Source organism: Gorilla gorilla, chromosome 8 (genome assembly GCF_029281585.2).
Source record: "Gorilla gorilla gorilla isolate KB3781 chromosome 8, NHGRI_mGorGor1-v2.1_pri, whole genome shotgun sequence".
Lineage (NCBI taxonomy): Eukaryota > Metazoa > Chordata > Mammalia > Primates > Hominidae > Gorilla > Gorilla gorilla.
Genome location: NC_073232.2, coordinates 92,605,544 through 92,624,585, shown reverse-complemented (window position 1 = coordinate 92,624,585; position 19,042 = coordinate 92,605,544). Strand labels below are relative to the sequence as shown.

The 19,042-nt window shown below is 45.3% G+C and overlaps 1 protein-coding gene across 1 annotated transcript; it reads left to right on the top strand.

Moving 5' to 3' along the window:
• The first annotated feature begins 4,653 nt into the window (after positions 1-4,653).
• LOC129524935 (eukaryotic translation initiation factor 5A-1-like) lies at positions 4,654-8,566 on the top strand. The gene has a single exon (XM_055352452.2). The coding sequence runs from the start codon at positions 4,768-4,770 to the stop codon at positions 5,230-5,232; it is 465 nt and encodes a 154-aa protein (XP_055208427.2). The 5' UTR covers positions 4,654-4,767; the 3' UTR covers positions 5,233-8,566.
• Positions 8,567-19,042: the final 10,476 nt, after the last annotated feature.

Genomic DNA, 19,042 nt, shown 5'->3' with positions numbered 1-19,042 from the left:
GAAAACCTTCAGATGGAGGGAGTGTTTGAGTTCCCAGACAACACCCAGGTAGAGGAGGCGGCTGGCAGCCCATCAATGGTCCTGAAGGGCCAGCCATGAGATCGGGCAAGTAGGGCCATTCTGAGAAAGGATGAGGCTTCCCTGCAGCCACATTGACCTACAAGTCAGGAGGAGAAAATGTTTTGAAATATATGAATATGATGGACAAAAACACCAAAACCAACACAAGCTGCACCTTATGCCTCAGGTGATAGTCCCTTGCACCTTTCCCTCCTCCAGGTTTCAAAACGGCAGCATCAATGCCATAAAGTCTCCCTTCAACTGAGTCCTGCCAACAGCAGGGGAGTGAAGAAAAGTCGTGGGGACAAACTGCTATCCCCACACGCCACTCTGTCTGCAAATGTACGCGGGCTGGGGGCCTGTCCCTGGGAAGACAGAGTCATAACCCAGTAATAAAGAAGCATGTTTCTGACACAGGGGTGTCTATGTCTATCCTAATTCCTCCCTCACCATCATCACCGGAGCATGTTCCTTGCATCAGATAAACAGAGAGAAAGAGAAGCATGAAAAGCCCATTGTCCACACATGAGTCACAGCTACTCTTAAGAGAATGGCCTCCAGGCTTTTCATGTGCTGTCTCTGATTCTCAGAAATCTGCAAGGTCAGTGTGACCACCCTGCTCCAAATCTAAGAAAATAGAGGCTCCAGAGGAAGGAGAAATTTCACCTAGCATCACACAGCTTGCAAGAAGCAGAGTGGAAGTCGATTCCAGCTCTGCCTGCAAGACCCTGTCGTCCCCCTCCTGCTTCCCGTCTTGACAAACAGTCTTCCCTACTTTGGAGGTGCCATCCGTGGGCACAAAGAGCTCTGGGGAGATGGGGATTCCTGAAGAGCTGCAGGGGAACTGGGAGAGGGTTTTCTGACGGAATAATCTTACATAGAGATATCAGTTTGGCAAGGTTATCATATTTCTTTAACTTCTAGGTAATACCAAATTTTAAGTGCACTATGACATAAAGAATAATTTTGTCCATGGAAAAATAAGGTGGGAATTCTCAACAACAGAAACAAGTTTTAAAAATATGTTTGATTTCAAGTGTACAAGTCCCATCGTGTGTGATCAGAGGATTCAGCAGCTGTCGAAGACACAGAGGCCACACGAGAACCAGCTTAATTGAGCATCATTTAAGGCCTTCATTGAGAATTGTCCCTGTAGGTAATGAGTGACATTCACTCTCCACTACCTCACAGCCAGGGCACATTTTCTATTAAAATATGGAACCTCTGACACTTAGAATATTAGATCAAGGGCAACACTGGGTGAGGGCGGGGGCGATTTTGCTCAACACAGTTAACAACAGAGATGGGACTGTGATGAATTATGGAATTGACTTTGCCAAAGAACATTCAAAATTGCACAAAGCACATATTAATGTTGGATCAATGAGTTTTCACTTCTGGGATTACGGCGGATATTCTGAAGGTTAATCACTTACCTTATAGCAGAAAAGAAAATCACAGCAAAAAAAAAAAAAAAAAAAAGGAAACCCCACATATTTTGGAAAGGGGATCCCACACCATCTTGAGTAAAAGGGATCGGTCAGGGTCTACTGGGCCATAAGACCTACCACAGTGGAGTTCAATGGCATCCTCTCATGTTATTTCTGGAAACAGAACAGTGACAGCCCTGCAGCCCTTGGTCCTTAAGCATTTATGGCTTCTGGAGGTGCCACCAAAGATGACCAGCTGGAAATGGAGAAGCCTGAACGCTCATGGGGAAGATTTTGCTTTCAAAAAAGTCCAGTTAGAAAAGGCACCACAGAACCCAGAGAGCAGAGGACAGGCCAGCAGAGGGCGCTGTAGGAAAAGACAAAACTGTCCTGAACTAGGCAGAGGGAAAATGACTCCGGCATTTATACCTTTGTCTTCTGTTTTCTGGCTATGTCTTCTGATTCTTTAAGAAAAGAAGAAATATTGATCCATGAAGACATAGCCAGAAAATTTCTGCTCTCATCAGCACTTATGGCTTCCATTCTAAAATGTTATTAGTGTTACTTTTCTCAAATAATAATAAAAAAAATAAAGCCTTCCCACTGACTCAAGGTTGGAAGGGGAGCTGACCCATTTGCCTTCTAGGCTCATCCCCTCAGTTAAAAGTAACCAAGACATCAGGGTGGAACGATGTCCACAGTCAGTGGAGGGGCCTGTGCTCCGCTATTCACAGGGGACCAGCCAAGAGTCATTCAGCTGTGGCACGTGAGAAAAACGGTCCTGCCACCCAGCGGGATAACTGTTCTCTTTAGTAAGTGCTTGGAACTGTTTCCAGGAAACATAACAATTACCCAACCCAAGCCCTCACCCCAGAAAGGAGAAGCAGGGTGTGTGGATTGTGGAGCAGAAGTTAAGCGGGTGCCTTCCCAGAGAGCTCCTACCTCTCCAGAAAGGGTTCTCTAGCCCTAGCTGTCCCTGGGCTGCCTCCTGACTCATGTGTCTCTCCAGCACTCCCTGCTTTTCCATCATTTCCTGTCTTGAAGACAGTGAAAGAGTTGACTTGTAGAAGAATTAAAACACTATTTTCTTTACTAGACAAAGCTTCATCTTAAAACAAAAACATCCTTAAAATTTGTCCATCACAATCACCTACCTGTGCTGCTTGCAGGCAGCCTTCCTCTCTGCCATCTCCCTCTGCAAGGCTTGAGCACAGAGCTGTGGGGAGAAAAATACATCCATGTCCCGACTTGGCCGAAAAGCAAGAGAAAAAAGAACAAACTTACCCAGTTGTTGAGGGCCTTTCTTGCAGCAGAAGGGGCGATCTGAAAAAGCCAACACATGAGAAAATGTATGTTGACAGATTCTAGGGGCAGTGGCATCATCTTGATGAGCGCTTAAGGATCCTGCAACTGCAGGAAGGAAGGCTCCTTACCTCTCATCTGCAGGAGTCCTCTACCCACTGCTGCAGCTCTTGTCTGTCTTGAATCGTTTTTCTATGGTTTAGAATCACTTTCATCGGACAAAACATCATCTTTAGTATGATTTTAAATAATCTGCCATGTTCCTGTTGTCCTCACAATTGTACCCTTACACAATCTATCTATACATAGAAAATGTATTTCACATGGCTATAAAAGTACAGTATGATCCAAACTGTTGCTGTAATGCTTCCTCCTCTTTTACTTAATGCCTGCTGGGTTCTGAGTTGACAATTTCCTTACCCATTTTCGGTATGTCCCTAATTCATGCTTCACTGGGCATCTTTTATCATAAAGCTCTATTCTCCTGGAATTAATATCCTTGCCATATTTCACAGGGCAGAAACAGCTGAGCTTATAAACAGGTACAGTCCTTTTGAAGGATGGGTTGATCCTACAACAACACACTTTCCTAAGGATGATGACAACTCACATCACCCCTAGAACGGCTGGTATGAACCGAGTTTCCACACAGTCTGGCTGGCATTGCAGTCAGGAGATGTTTGGCTACTTCACATGTTTTGAACACTAGTAAATCTTAAGGTACTTGTGTTCTCTTGTGTGAATTGTCTCTCCCTCTAGGTATCTCTTCTGACCATTTGTTTCCATTTCTGTGTTAACTGGGTCTAAACATTGTACAAAGATTTAAAACAAAACACTTCACCAGCGCTTCCCCAAGAGGCTGGTGTCGGTTTCTGAACCCACTTGCAGATGGGTATTTTTTCTAGAGCCAATTTCATGGTTTCTTCCACCTCTGACAGCCGCCTCTCCTTTTCTTCTCGTTCATGTTCTTTCATTCTCAGCTTCCTGAGTCGAGAAGGGAGAGAAATGCATGCACGTGATCTACTGGCCTGTGTGGGATTCCTTGCGGCATCTGAAGGCCGTGATTCAAAGGTCCCCTGACAACCTTCCCATAAATGAACCAACTGATCCTTACAACTGGAGGGAGAATTAACACCTTCCATGGAAGGACAAAGAAAAAGCACACTCTGGCCTGCTGGCAAGTCACCTGTCGTTTCCAGCTCATCTTCATCTCTCTGTATTCCTACTCTTTAGTAAATATAAACTATTAAAAGCTTCTATGAGATGCGTTATGTGTGCTTCTGGGGTCAGTCTTTTGCCTGACATAGCGAAAGCTCATTTTAGTTCAGTGTGGAAAACCAGACCTCACCAGCTCATCACAACTAAACCCATAAGGATGGAGCAGCGGATCACTCCTCGTCTGACTCCTCCCACAGGGAGACCTGATTCTCCGTCAGAGGCTGATGCCAGAACCCAGACAATCAGCCTCAGAGAGATCCTTCCAGGACATGCTGTCATTAGCCCTGCGGTTCACTACTGCACATGTCCATGATTCAGGACTGGAACTCTTCTCATCGACTTTAAAGATCCTGGTTGAGAGAAAAGGCCAATCTGAGTGCTGGGTGCATCTACTGAATTGGAAATGATCCAATGGCTCTTTAGTCAGGGTGTTATGTCCTGAAAATAGGTGACAACTGCAAACCATCCTCTGGTGTCGAGTGACTTTAACAAGGTTTGTTTCACAGAGACTGAGGGCAGAAAAAAGGAAATGGCCTAAAAAGGTGGGTTTGCTGTGTTGCCCTCACACTGCTTGATTCATGGTTCTGATTCTAAAAATCTCACTTGATACTTGATTTCATATGAAAGACGTGTAAAATGCCTGGGTAGAGGCGGTGGCGGCGGCGGGTGGGGGCTCGGAGGCAGCGGTTGGGCTCGCGGCGAGCGGACTGGGTCGAGTCAGTGACGTTTGCGCCAGTTGGAATCGAAGCCTCTTAAAATGGGAGATGATTTGGACTTCGAGACAGGAGATGCAGGGGCCTCAGCCACCTTCCCAATGCAGTGCTCAGCATTACGTAAGAATGGCTTTGTGCTGCTCAAAGGCCGGCCATGTAAGACCGTCGAGATGTCTACTTCAAAGACTGGCAAGCACGGCCACACCAAGGTCCATCTGGTTGGTATTGACATCTTTACTGGGAAGAAATATGAAGATATCTGCCAGTCAACTCATAATATGGATGTCCCCAACATCAGAAGGAATGACTTCCAGCTGATTGGCATCCAGGATGGGTACCTATCACTGCTCCAGGACAGCGGGGAGGTACCAGAGGACCTTCGTCTCCCTGAGGGAGACCTTGGCAAGGAGATTGAGCAGAAGTACGACTGTGGAGAAGAGATCCTGATCACGGTGCTGTCTGCCATGACAGAGGAGGCACCTGTTGCAATCAAGGCCATGGCAAAATAACTGGCTCCCAGGGTGGCAGTGGTGGCAGCAGTGATCCTCCGAACCTGCAGAGGCCCCCTACCCCAGCCTGGCCTGGCTCTGGCCTGGTCCTAGGCTGGACTCCTCCTACACAATTTATTTGACGTTTTATTTTGGTTTTCCCCACCCCCTCAATCTGTCAGGGAGCCCCTGCCCTTCACCTAGCTCCCTTGGCCAGGAGCGAGCGAAGCCGTGGCCTCGGTGAAGCTGCCCTCCTCTTCTCCCCTCACACTACAGCCCTGGTGGGGGAGAAGGGGGTGAGTGCTGCTTGTGGTTTAGTCTTTTTTTTTTTTTTTTTTTTAAATTCAATCTGGAATCAGAAAGCGGTGGATTCAGGAAAATGGTCCTTGTGCCCTCCCCACTCATCCTTGGTCTGGTCCCCTGTTGCCCATAGCCCTTTACCCTGAGCACCACCCAACAGACTGGGGACCAGCCCCCTCGCCTGCCTGTGTCTCTCCCCAAACCCCTTTAGATGGGGAGGGAAGAGGAGGAGAGGGGAGGGGACCTGCCCCCTCCTCAGGCATCTGGGAAGGCCCTGCCCCCATGGGCTTTACCCTTCCCTGAGGGCTCTCTCCCCGACACATTTGTTAAAATCAAACCTGAATAAAACTACAAGTTTAATACGAAAAAGAAAGAAAGAAAGAAAGACGTGTAAAATGCCAAGGACTCTAGGAAACGGGGACAAAAACACTTCAAAGAGAAAGTTCATGCACTTGTTTCTGACCACCCCAGGCACCCTTCAGCACACGCTGTCTGGAGTGGCCTGAAGCAAGGAGTGTCTTGTGAGGTGCAGAGGATGCAATGGGAGCAGGGTCCTGTCCCCACCCTAAAGGAGTTCACAGTTTAACGCAAATGAGAAGCCAGTGAGGACATCACTACTCCTGCTGTGAACTTGGGAACTAGAAACACAAAACCTGAGTCTGGAGGGAAGCTAAGGAAGCATTCTGCTCTGGAGTAGACATGAGTGCATGTGAAGCTTCTGATCTCCCATGAGAGCAATGGGGACATGGGGCAGAATCTAAAACCCATGACTGAAAGCATCAAATTGCTAAAATGGCAATAAAGAGACATGAGGCCAAGATGGAGAAGAAGGAACCCAGGACAAAGGTCAGCCTCACATTTGGGGCTCATTTCCCTCAGTTTCATCACTGAATTCCAGAAGGGACTAACTGAGATGCAAAGAAGCAGAGCAGCTTTTGCACCATGTGGAGGATTAGATGGAAAACAAGTAGATTGAGGGTCTGCTAGTGAAGGTGACCCCTACTGAAGTCCACCAGTTTTGGTTGGGACCCAGAAGAGTCACACGCCAGGAATAGAGGTGGACAGGAAACACCCTGACTTTTGTAGGGACTGAACCTCACTGATAACCTCAATTGCTGATGGTATGGAGGGTGTCTAGGTGTGCTAGGACCCCTGCCCATTCCCCAGAAATAGACTCCCATCTTTTCTGCAGCAAGATAACATGCTAGTAGGCCTCAATTCATTGCTAAATATTTTTAACGAGTGTCTTACATTTAGCCAAAAAGACTAGTCATGTGGCAGGAAAAATACAATGTCATATGACCAAAAGCTAAAAGACTGTGAAAATGAATCCAGAGGTGACCCAAGCATTGAATTTAACCATGCCAGTACCTGGACCTCCGCTTCCCCCTAAAACATTACAATCAAGAATGTAGGAAGAGAAAGGAAACATGAAGATTAATCAAGCAGGAAGGACAAGCTCAGTTTTGCACCCACTGAATTTGCCACAAATATTGTGGAAAATATTCTCAGGGACATTGCAGTTGTCTACTTTGGTTGGCACATGGTTCATACAACAGTGTTTGTGTCAGTGAACATCTTACTCTTCCTCGGCAGTCTTTCTTTGCCCAGAGATTTCGCAATGACTGTTGACCTTCATCATCACCTTTTGGACTTTGGCTTGCACTTTAGCTTCCGTAGATCTCCATGATGTAAAGAGGTATTTTAGGTCCATTTTAATTCCTGCAAAGGATAAAATCCTTCTATTTGTGTGCATATAAGTGGACCTGAGCCCTTGGTTAGGGTGTAGAGAGGAGAAGGGGAGAAACCTGAGGGCCAGAAGCTGTTCTTTCCCTTAAAAGGGCAAACTCATTTCCACACTATGGGGACTCTGACAGATAGCATACCTTCCTGGCTATGGCTATTGGACCTGCAGGCTTTCCCCTGTAAATCTGTGTTCTGTCATTGACATTTTGTGACTGTAAGACAGACTTGAGATAAGACATCTAGAAAACAATAATTGAACAATGATGTGAATATATTTCACACAACTCAACTGTACATTTCAACAAGGTTAAGATGGTAATTATCACGTTATACATATTTTACCGCAGGTTAAAATGTTTCACAGGTTGAAAGGAAAGCAACTACCTTCAGTTCTCTGAGTTCAAGAATTTGTAACATTTCACCCCCTGCTCCTTCCTGATCTTCTGTGGAGCATCTTTTTTCCATCCATGCTCTACTCAGAGCCCACTTTCCCTTCCCTGACACCAGCTTCACTGAGGCTGGTTGGAACCTAACACAAAACATTCTCAGTAATGACTGAATTCCCACAAAGAATTCCATATAGACCGCATATGAGTTGAATCTTCTAACATATGAAATATTTGTTCTCTTCTTGGCTAATATGCAATGCAAATCCTGTTGCAGATGTACATCATATACCTCTGAAATTCCTGATGTATTCAATGAAATAACATCTTTAAAGTTCTGTGCAGAATGTTTTTTTTTTCTGATTTCTTCACATAGGATAGAAAAAAAAAAAACCAAAAAAACATGTACTAGGATTTTGACAGAAGCAATGGGTGATCTAAAAAGATGAAAGAGCAACCGCATGCACCCCACAGCTACCGCTAGATTTTATGGGGAAAGCAGCTGGCCCAGTTTGCAGCTAGGAGAAATGTCAAACACATGAAGAAATGAGAAGCAAAGAAAAACCGTGAGGCATGAACATTTCATGGCACCCACGATGTCCTGGTTTGTGAGATAATGGGATAGAGGAGTAGAAAACAAGGAGAAAGATGAGAAGGTGCAAAGTGGTTCAAGTCAAACAGCTCAACTGAACTTTTCTTAATGGAATATTTAAAAAGTGGTACATTAAGAAACTTCCCCCAGTTCACATCAAAAATTCTCTCTTCAGGACTAAGTTGGGTAGAGACTGTTCAATGTGCCTAGATATCTTCCGAACTCATATATTTTCTGTTTTCTACGTATGTTGAAGGGCAGTGCCAAATGATGTGTAATTATCTAGGTTGTAAAAATAAAACATACTCCCCCTTCCCTTGAGGATAAAAAAGCATTGTGGTATTAGCACTTTTTTCTTGGATCATTGTTCAGAAGATGTTTAAGCCCCTAGACACCCAAACTTTTACTGTCATGAACAGCAAGAGAAAACGTAGAGCTCAATTTACTCAATGGACAGAAATGCTCAAAAGCCAAATTATGGCACAATTTAGCAGCCACATTCTTAACCAGTACAGACTTTTGACATACCGATCCCTCTCCAGTGGCAACTGAGAACATGTACTTTGAATGATGCCATTTGAAATGACCACTCATTACTCTGCCCAGACACACTTTTCATTGATTCTTCGGAGGGCAGTTCCAAGAGATTCTCTGGGGCTTTCTCTGCATCATGAGACACAGTGCAGTTCTGCCCTTCACCTTCCTGCAGTTTGTCGCCTCTTCCTCATGATCTCAGAGGAACTTTGTCTCAGGCCAGCTGTTTGTTCCTTGGGCTCTTTCATTTCCCCTAAAAATCATTTGCTGCCCTGCCTTCATCTCCATCTCCCGTTTCCCTGAGAAGAGGGTGCTCATTAAGCATCAGTCATCTGGCCCTTCTTGCAGTCTCATTTTTTGGCTGGCTCCCATGTTTATGCCTGTTAATAAGGTTCTATGTTTTCCTTCTCCTGTTAAGCTGTCTGTTGTTAGTACATTGCTGCAGTGAACCTTTAGAGAGGAGAGTGGAAGCTTTCCTTCCACCCATACAATAGAACTATAAAGCAGAAAAGTTTAGAAAGAATTTCTTATGTAAGTGCTGAAACTTTATACTTCAGTTTTTGATAAAGAGCAGAGGGCTTAAAAAAAACGTATTTTTGACCAAAAGCTCTGTTGACATTCTATTAAACAAACACAAACCTATTTAATTTTTTAATTAAATAGGTTGAATTAAAAATTTAAAAAAATTTTAAAAATCTGCCATAATTTAAATGGCAGATTTTTCATAATTCTTATGCTAATAAATCATTTCTTGATTTTTTGAATAAAACCCAATATTCATAATGAAGTCCAGAACCACAAATTGTTTTAAATAATTTCTTATTTATGATTACAAGTCCACCTCTAGGGAAAGTTAGTGTACTCACACCAAGGCTGGTTTTCCAGAAGAAAATGGCAAGTTTACAAATTCCCAGGGACACAACAATAATGATAAGCATCCAAGGAATTCCAAAAAAGTCAGGCCCAGGATGAAAATGCCCAGGCAGAAAATTGACGATATGGAATAATACTAGTTGACATAATGAGAAGGCTCAATGACATTTACAATATTTCAGTTACAAAGAATCATCCTTAGAAACCCTTAACCTCCTCCAAGAAGTAACCACACCCCTCAGATATCCCCGGGCAATTCCACTGCTTCAGGAAAGATTGGAAATTTCCAGTCTCATGTTTCTTGCATGGATGGTAGTGTATTTAGGCGTGCAAATGTGGGCTGTCTTTTTTCTTGGTCTGAAGCAGGGATGTCCAGTCTTTTGGCTTCCCTGGGCTATATTAGAAGGAGAATTGTCTTGTGCCACACGTAAAATACACTAACAATAACTGATGAGAAAAAAAAAATCACAGAAAAATCTCAGAATGTTTGAAGAAAGTTTAGAAATTTGTGTTGGGCTGCATTCAGAAAAGCTGTCCTGGGTTGAATACACTCTGCCACCCATGGGTTGGACAAACTAGGTATAAAGTAATTATCTTTAAAGTCATTTACTTATTTTTTAGATTGAAATATAACATTGAATGTATTTATCATGTATCACATGATAAAGGAATCTCTCTGGATCCCACTTCTTTCTTGAATTACATGAATCTTTGCAATTTAAAGAGTATAAGTAAAAAAATACAATTAAGAGATGACTTCATTCAGAAATAAGTATCAAATTTTAGTGCTTAAAAATAACCAATGTGGAGGGTGGGTGCAGTGGCTCATGCCTGTAATCTCAGCACTTTGGGAGGCTGAGGCAGGTGGATTACCTGAGGTCAAGAGTTTGTGACCAGCCTGGCCAACATGGAGAAACCCCATCTCTACTAAAACATACAAAAATTCTCTGGGTATGGTGGCAGGTGCCTGTAATCCCAGCTAATTGGGAGGCTGAGGAGGCTGAGGCAGAAGAATCGCTTGAACCCGGGAGGCACAGGTTGTGGTGAGCCAAGACCACCCAGCTGCACTCCAGCCTGGGCAACAAGAGGAAACTCCGTCTCAAAACAATAAATAAATAAATATTTAGAAATTTGTGTTACATTATTTGTAATATATAAAAAAGAGTCCACACTGTATGATGGAAGAATGAGAAAAATATAAGAAAAAAGTCTTAAAGTTATAGATGAAAATATGACATAAAGATATGTTTATATCTATGCAAAACTGAGAGTGGACAGCTGCTATAATAATAATACCTGGGTTATATTCCAGCAAAAATAATCACAGATGGTTGTTTAGCCCAAGTTTCTAAAATCAGTGTTCACTTTGCTGCTGACACAGCGCACGTCATGTCAGATTTTCAAAGTCAAAAAGAATTTGCATAACAAAGTCTTTTTGAAATTATAATTAAAACTGTGAGAATTGAATTTAGTTAAAAATACAACACCGGCCAGGTGCAGTAGCTCACGCCTGTAATCCCAGCACTTTGGGAGGCCGAGGTGGGAGGATCACGAGGTCAATAGATCGAGACCATCCTGGCCAACATGGTGAAACCCCGTCTGTACTAAAAATACAAAAATTAGCTGAGCATGATGGCATACACCTGTAGTCCCAGCTACTAGGGAGACTGAGGCAGGAGAATCACTTGAACCTGGGAGGCGGAAGTTGCAGTGAGCCGAGATGGCTCCACTGCACTCCAGCCTGGTGACAGAGTGAGACTCCATCCTCCCCCCCGCAAAAAAACCCACCAAATAACCAGTAACAAGAGTTCACCTTCATATTTTAGAGCATTGCACCTAAAGCAATCAGTAGCAACCTTGGAAATCTGCATGGAGAACAATATAAATGTTCTGGAATGTATGGCCACCACCACAAAAGGCACACATACTATTTTACAAGCACTAGATTTACAAGTATTGGGGGAGAAAATAAATTCAAAATGTAATTCAGACCAATCCACACACCAAGACTCAGTTTTGTGCAAATAAAACCTCTTTAGAAAGCAGCCTTTGACCTCTGTAGCACTTTTGTCTTCAGCCTCACAGTGGAGGTGAGTACAGCCTGGGCTCCTGGGAGGGATGCACTGTCCCTGAGGAGCCTCTGTCTGAAAAGGAGTAGGAGCTCTGGGCACAATGGTTAAAGATGTGGATCAAATGTACAAGAAGGATAAAGGCCATCTTGTCATTGACCAGGAACTCATCCCCCATCTTGGGCACTCTTGTCACACCTGACAACTATCTGGTTGTAGGTTATCAGTAGTGGGCTCCTACCTAGATTAGGTCCAATGGGGCCAGTAAAAGCTTAGGTTCTGACAGTCGATAGCCATGAGCAAGGGTGAAAGTAGAAAATGCAATGAGGAAAATGTATCCAAGTCTTCAAAGGTGAGGTAGGGAAAGAGAGTTTAACTGATCTATGAAAATGCAGCCAGGTAAAGGGGAAACAATTCCAGCAAAGATTCTCAACACATTTCCTCCTTCATAGCCTCAAAAGAAACAATAGATTCTTTGATTGGAGGCATTCATGTGGGGTGATTCTGCCTCGATGCAGTGGTTGCTCCCCATCACTAGACTTCCAAATCCCTTCCTAAGAATCTGGTGCATGCCAGTCAGAACAAATATTCTCATCTCCATAAAGCACCCTCTTCCGAGTGTAGTGGAGAGGTTTTATAATGTGAGGGTGAAAACTTTCAAAGTAGAAACCTGTCATTTCTTTATATTTGGACAATCATAAGCACTTTAAGACCCTTTCTGGTTTGGGCAAATCAGTGATCTGCACAAGACACACTTTACAAAATCCAGCTTCCTGTCCTTGCTTCTGGGCCGCTCCTTCCTTCTTGAGCCCTCAGGGTTCCTCATGGTCAATCCTGGCTGCAAAACATGAGAAACAAATGATGGCAGGAAGGCAGGAAGAACCTCATAGACAAGCAGAGTGGGAGGCTCCACAGCCCCCTCTCAGCAATTCATGTACTAAGCAACAAAACACCAGTAGGATGTAGAAGGTCCGAATAGTAAACCATTTCCATCACTTCCATGTAGCCATCCGTCCATCATCCTTGTATATTGGGAATAAATGTTGGAGATACATTCATTTTAAGCACACATGGTACATTTACAAAAATTAACCCTACTTATTTTGTTCATCAAGCAAATCTCAATCATTTCAGAGAAATCAAATCACATAGCGTGTTTCTGATCATATAATTATGCTAGAAGTCAATGATAAAAAGCTAACCACAAATTCTCATATGCTTGGAAATTCCAAGTGCCCTTATAAGTAAGATACAAACATAAGAAATAATCCAAAATGAAACACGACTGCCTTTGCACTCAATGATAAGATCATAATATGGCAATAAAATGTCTCCATCTGGCCTGGGAATTCCACTTTGTGGCACAAGGTTGTGTGGTCTTAAATCATCGCTAATCCACCCAGACACTTTAACATCTGAAACGGGGTAATGATGTCACTTATCTATGTCATCTTACCGCCTGTGAGCATGGACTTTAAGCTTTGAACCCTAATGAGGGAAAGAAAACCAAGTTGACTCTCATGATTGACCTCCCAGGGATGTCCAAGAAATCTGTGTATTTCAAGAGACAAAGTTCATCAGCTTCTCTCCTGGAGGATTTGGCCACAATACCCAGAGGGCTTGGCAGCACCAGGAGTGATGGATGGGGAGTGTCAAGCAGGTGGGCAGGACCCAGGGGCCTGGTGACCAGGAGAGACACCCCAACTGGCCATCAGCTTTCCTGGCCTTGTCCTCAGCTAAACTTCCCAAAGGCCTTCTTCTGCCTGATGACACAGAGTGTGCCCAAACTCACTCAGTCCTCTGGCAGCCTAAAACCACTGCTTTAAATCCCTTCAGCATTTATGATGACACAAGGTTATTGTAAACAGAAAATATTCTATCACCGTTGTAAATGGAAAGCCAATGCCTTTACCATAAATAAAAAGAAACCCTAAGAAACAAGCAAAACAAAACAAAAACAGGGACAACAAAACAATGGAATTAAATTCTATTTGTGTGCTGTCACCTGCAAAAAGACCCCCAGATTTGAGTTGTCTTGGTTGTAAAAGGAAAGACCAAGTAAGGGGAGTTGAAGTCAGATTAGCCCGAAAGTGAATGGGAGACCCGTGATGTCCATGAAGTGTTGTGGGTTCACCTTGATTATAGCCCAAGCAGAGAGAGGGAAAGGAAGGAGAAGCGAACAGTTTGGGCCCTCAGACAAGGAGAAGTCATTCATGTAACCAGGAAACACCTCCCCAAAGCCAGAGTCAACCTCCCTTGCAGGCGGGCACCTCATGGTCCCTTGGAGGCTTGGCCAGGAGCCCTTGGCAGGACGAGGCACCTTGGGTGACCAGCTGTGCAACCCTGGGCTGGATTCCTTCTGTATAACTGGAGTGCTAATGGCTGTGTGCAAAGACTATCAGAAGACAGCAGGAAGTGGTTGAGCAGCTGTGTACCTGAGCATTGTAACCTCCCAGGGGCATCTTTCTTCCCAGAACTGGCACCTTGGGAGGTCCTCGGCCACTAAAGGCAGTGATGATGACAACAGCAGCCCCTCTTGTCACCACTGTGCTAAGCATAGCACTTCGCAGGCATCATCTCCTGAGATCCTGAAGTACTATCACTGTTCCTTTGCACAGATGGGGATGTAGGTTCAGAGTGGTTGGGGGAGGGGGTGTATCCAGGCAGAGAAACAGATCTGGGGGAACTTGATTATCGGAGGGGACATTAGGAGAAGGGGAAGCTGGGTCTGGCCCCAGGAAGATGGGGCCACAGAGATGCTTTGCCCAGGACCCAGCGTTGCCCTGGTCAGCCCTGCTCAGATGAGGTCCAACCAGGTGGCTGTGTTCCCAGCCCAGCACCTCCATCTATGAGTGAGGGTCAGTCACAGCTGTGATGATGGGGGTATATCATAGCATGTTCCTCATAGCATTATTGTGATGCAGAGAGTGCCAGCCCACTCAGGCACAGGGCATGGTTCTGGGGGCACATCTGTCTTTCTCTCTTGACCTCTAGATCTACTAAGCACCACACAACACCCCCACTCTAAGCATACCCAGACAGGGTCCTGGGCCCAACCTTGTGCTCCTGTTCCCAGAGTCACCCAACCCTGGCCTCTCTCTGACATCTCCGGGCCCAGGCACAGCCCTTCTATAGGCCCTGGAAGGGGCACATCCCCAGCCCTGGGTTTGAAACCTGGAAAATACTTTCTTCCAAGAGAGATCAGGAGGGCCAGGTCATGCCTGGGTCTGTTCTCTCCGCTGGCCCCAGGACTGCCCTCTGGAGTGCCACCTCTGGTTGTACTGTGGGCTGGGGTCTGGGAGTGTGTGCATGTTTGGGTGTGTAAATCTGCATATATTCATCTGTGCATCTGAGTGTCTGTGTCTGTGATTATGTCTCTGTGTAGCTGTCTGTGGGTGGCTCTGTGTTTTTCTCTATCTTTGTATGCATTTGGGTGTCCTCTCTTCCTGAATGAGTGTGTGTTGGTTGTGCAAATCTGTGTTTGTGTTTCTGATTGGGTAATGTGTGTGTCTCTGGCATGTGTGCCCCTGGTGGGACTGTCTGTGTATACCTGGCTTCTGTATCTTTGTGTATGTGTTGAGGTGTGTGCATGTGAATTTGCTTCTCCTTTGGGTGTCCCTGATTGTGTTTGTATTTGTGTGTTTATGTTTTGTGTAGTGTGTGTGTTCTATGTCTGATTCTCTGCCTGTGGGTCTGTGCCAGTGTGTGTGTGTGTGTGTGTGTGTGTGTATGCGAGCACGTGTGCGCACATGTGGGTGTCCACTGTGTGTAGAGTCAGACCTGTGGGGCTGTGTCTCATGGTTCTGTGTGTGTATCTGTGTCCTCCTGGTGTGTGTGTTTATGTGCCTGTCCGTGGGCCATACTCCTGAGTGCCCAGGTGAAGCTGGGGCGGTTTTGTGCCTCTGTGTCTCTGTGCTTGCGGCATCTGTTTATCTCTCTGTGAGTTTCTGGGTTTGTGCACCTCGGAAGTTGGCAGTCACAGACAGGCCTCTCCAATGCTGACCTCCAGGGGTGGCTGAGAAGGGGACAGCATGTGCTTCTCTCATCCCCAGGCAGGGCCTTTTCTGCCCCTGCTTTTCTGAGCCTCTGGTGGCCCCCTGGTGGTCCCTCTTAGGCCCCAAGGAGGGATGGCATGAAGGGTCAGGTCACAGGACTCCGGGCCAAGGGTGTGAGGAGGACTCTGGGTCGCCGGAGAGAGTCATATTGAAAGAAGGAAGATTGTCTGTGGGGGAGGATTCTGGGCTGGAGGGAGCCTGGGCCCTGGGAGGGTGAATGAGTGGGGTCCTCTAGGAAGGGCTCGGGGACAGAGCTCCTGGGCCACTCGGAAGGTCTGATGTGTAGGTGACTAAGGGGATAGCTAGGGGCAGGGCTAGAGGAGTGCTGGGTGCCCAGAGGCTGAGGCCCTCACTCACACATGCCAGGTTTAGGCTGGGGCACATGTGCACATGGGCACTATTGGGGGACCATTGGGTGGGGGAGGCAGAGGTGGTCTGGCAGGCAAATATAGTCCCCAAGCCAAGGCTGACCACCCAGGACATCTGCCCTGCCCCGGCCTTCCTGGGGCCTCACTCCAGGGCACAGGCAGGTGCCTGGAGCCACATGGGGCACACCTCCTGGACCCCTGTGTCTTGGCCATTGAAGGGTGCTTAGGGCTACCCTGAGAAACTGGTGCCAGCAGGGAGAATCTGGTCTCAAGATATTTCAGGTTGTGGATTAGGGAGAACTACAGAAGGAGGGCATTTAACGTAGGTTCATTCCCAGAACAAATGCTCCACACAGGGTATTGTCGAAATTAATATTTTATTACCTGGAACTCCAATCTGTGTACTCACCTGGGAAATTCTAAAGACACAGAGAGGACTTGGAGGAAGCAGAGTAACTGAATGTAACTTAAAATAACAAAAACAGTCCGGGTGCGGTGGCTCACGCCTGAAATCCCAGCATTTTGAAATGCTGAGGCGGGTGGATCACCTGAGGACAGGAGTTCAAGACCAGCCTGGCCAACATGGTGAAACTCTATTTCTACTAAAAATACAAAAATTAGCTGGGTGTGGTGGCGGGCACCTGCAGTCCCAGCTACTCAGGAGGCTGAGATGGGAGAAGGGCTTGAACCTGGGAGGCGGAGGTTGCAGTGAGCCAGGATCACACCACTGCACTCCAGCCTGGGCAACAAGAATGAAATTCTGTCTCAAAAAAAAAAAAAAAAGAAAAGAAAGAAAAAGAAAAACACTGGAATTGTGGCACTCCTGATGCTTTTCCAAATCAACCTTCTCAATGTCTCATCATCACCCCGCCCTAGTGGGGAGACTGAAGTGGCCAGGGATTTGCCGAAGGTGCCAGTTGGTTCCGAGTTCGCTGCTGATTACATCTGACCAAGCTCCTTTTCCCAAGTTCACCTTGTTTAATCTTTCCAGTGACAGTTTTCGGCAGCTCCGGGACAAACTCCATCTGGTTAAGTATAAGGGAAATCCACAGTGACTTACCAATTCCCTACCCTCCTCCTCTGCCCCTCCACAGTCTCCCACACAGGCTGACACCATATGGTGGCCTTAATGGAATCCACCGAGTGTGTCAGCTTCTCCCCTTGACCCTTTGAAGGTGGATGTAGCCATGTGATGTGACTCAGGAGCTGTGAGTGGAAGTGAAGCATGTCACTTCAAGACAGAAGAGTTGGGAGCCACTGAGACTGGCCACCCTCTCCTCCATCTCTTAGAGAAGCTGACAGGTGGAGGCTGCTCCTTTTATCCTGTTGGTGGATGAGGGGATGTGAAGCACAAGGCCCAGCAGAGCCATGGTGGACGTGCCGCATGAGCAGGATAAGAACCTTCAGTGTTGTAAATTTCCATTGTCTGGGGCTGTCCACTGTACCTACAGTGATATCTGGCCCATCATAGCAGGCATGCACCATCTATTTCATGCTCTGTGAAGCAGGCTAGCCTACCCTCAGAACATGAACTTGTTGCCAGACACACATAGGTTTCAGTTTCAGCCCTGCCTCTTAATGACTGCAACCTCGGGCATTTGACTTTGAGTGTCTGAGCCTCAGTTTTGTTTTTGTAAAATGGTTTGCTATGCTATCTCAGGTGGAGGAGAGGATTTAATGAAATAAAAATCCATGTAAAGCATTGAGCCTAGGGGCTGGCACACACAGTGAGTACTCAGTCAATGTTAGCCATGTAGCTTCATAATGTATATTGACTGTAAATACTCAGACGATGCAGCAAAGTATTACAAAGAAGGAAGTGTTAACTTTTTGGCATATGTATCTCTTTGCACCTTATTTTCAAACAGGTAGGATAATACCACGTATACTTTTTCATAGTACGCTTTTTTCTCTTAATATGTGTTGAGATATATGTTAAATATATAAAAAACTGAATCATTATTTTAAATTGCAGGGTTATATTCAATTTTATGAAAACCTTATTTCTCTATTGTTTGACTTTTTGTAGGTTGCACAAGGCATTGAATTAAAATAAACATATCAGAATGCATTGCATTTATAAGGATAAATATCATTCTATTAATTTTTGTTTTTTATATGTATGTATATATATTTTGAGTTGCAAAACAGAACATATTTCTTCCTATGAATCATGTTAGAAAAAGTTTGAAAGCTGCTGATTTGGATTTTTTAAAAAAATTTTTACAGGATTATAAATAACCTTTTTAAAAATATCCTTGGGCAGTTGACTGATTTTTGTCTTTAGGTTAACATGCCAGCAATGATTCCTTTTGGGTTTCTGACACAAGATAGCAATTTCCATCCAAATAAATCAACTATGCCATCCCATCCCTAAACCAAATTCCTTCTTCTGCAGAAGAAAAAGCCAGTACTGTGACTGCCTAAGCTTTCCCCTGCACAGCCACCCTATGAGACATGGGGCAGAAGCACTGGGAGCTATTCAGGGGCACCAGACCCCTTCCATCTGCCCTCACTCACCTTCCTTGGGGACTTGCATGAGACTGTCACTGACTTTACATGCTGCTGCAGCTCCTTGGTCAGCTGGTCCTTGTCATGGGACAGAAACTGTGGGGTCAGGACAATAAACACCTTCACGACCTGCAGAACGAGGGCAGAGGCTTATGGTGAGTGTCAATCTATTACATGGCTTAAAAAGTCAATATTGGTGGGGTGCAGTGGCTCACACCTGTAATCCCAGCACTTTGGGAGGCTGAGGTGGGCAGATCACTGGAAGTCAGGAGTTTGAGACCAGCTTGGCTAACATGGTAAAACCCGATCTCTACCAAAAATACAAAAATTGACCGGGTGTGGTGGTGCACACCTGTAGTCCCGGCTACTTGGGAGGCTGAGATGGGAGAATTGCTTG

Coding starts and splice junctions, on each gene's coding strand:
- LOC129524935 (XM_055352452.2), top strand. CDS start 4,768: ATGGGAGATGATTTGGACTTCGAGACAGGAGATGCAGGGGCCTCAGCC.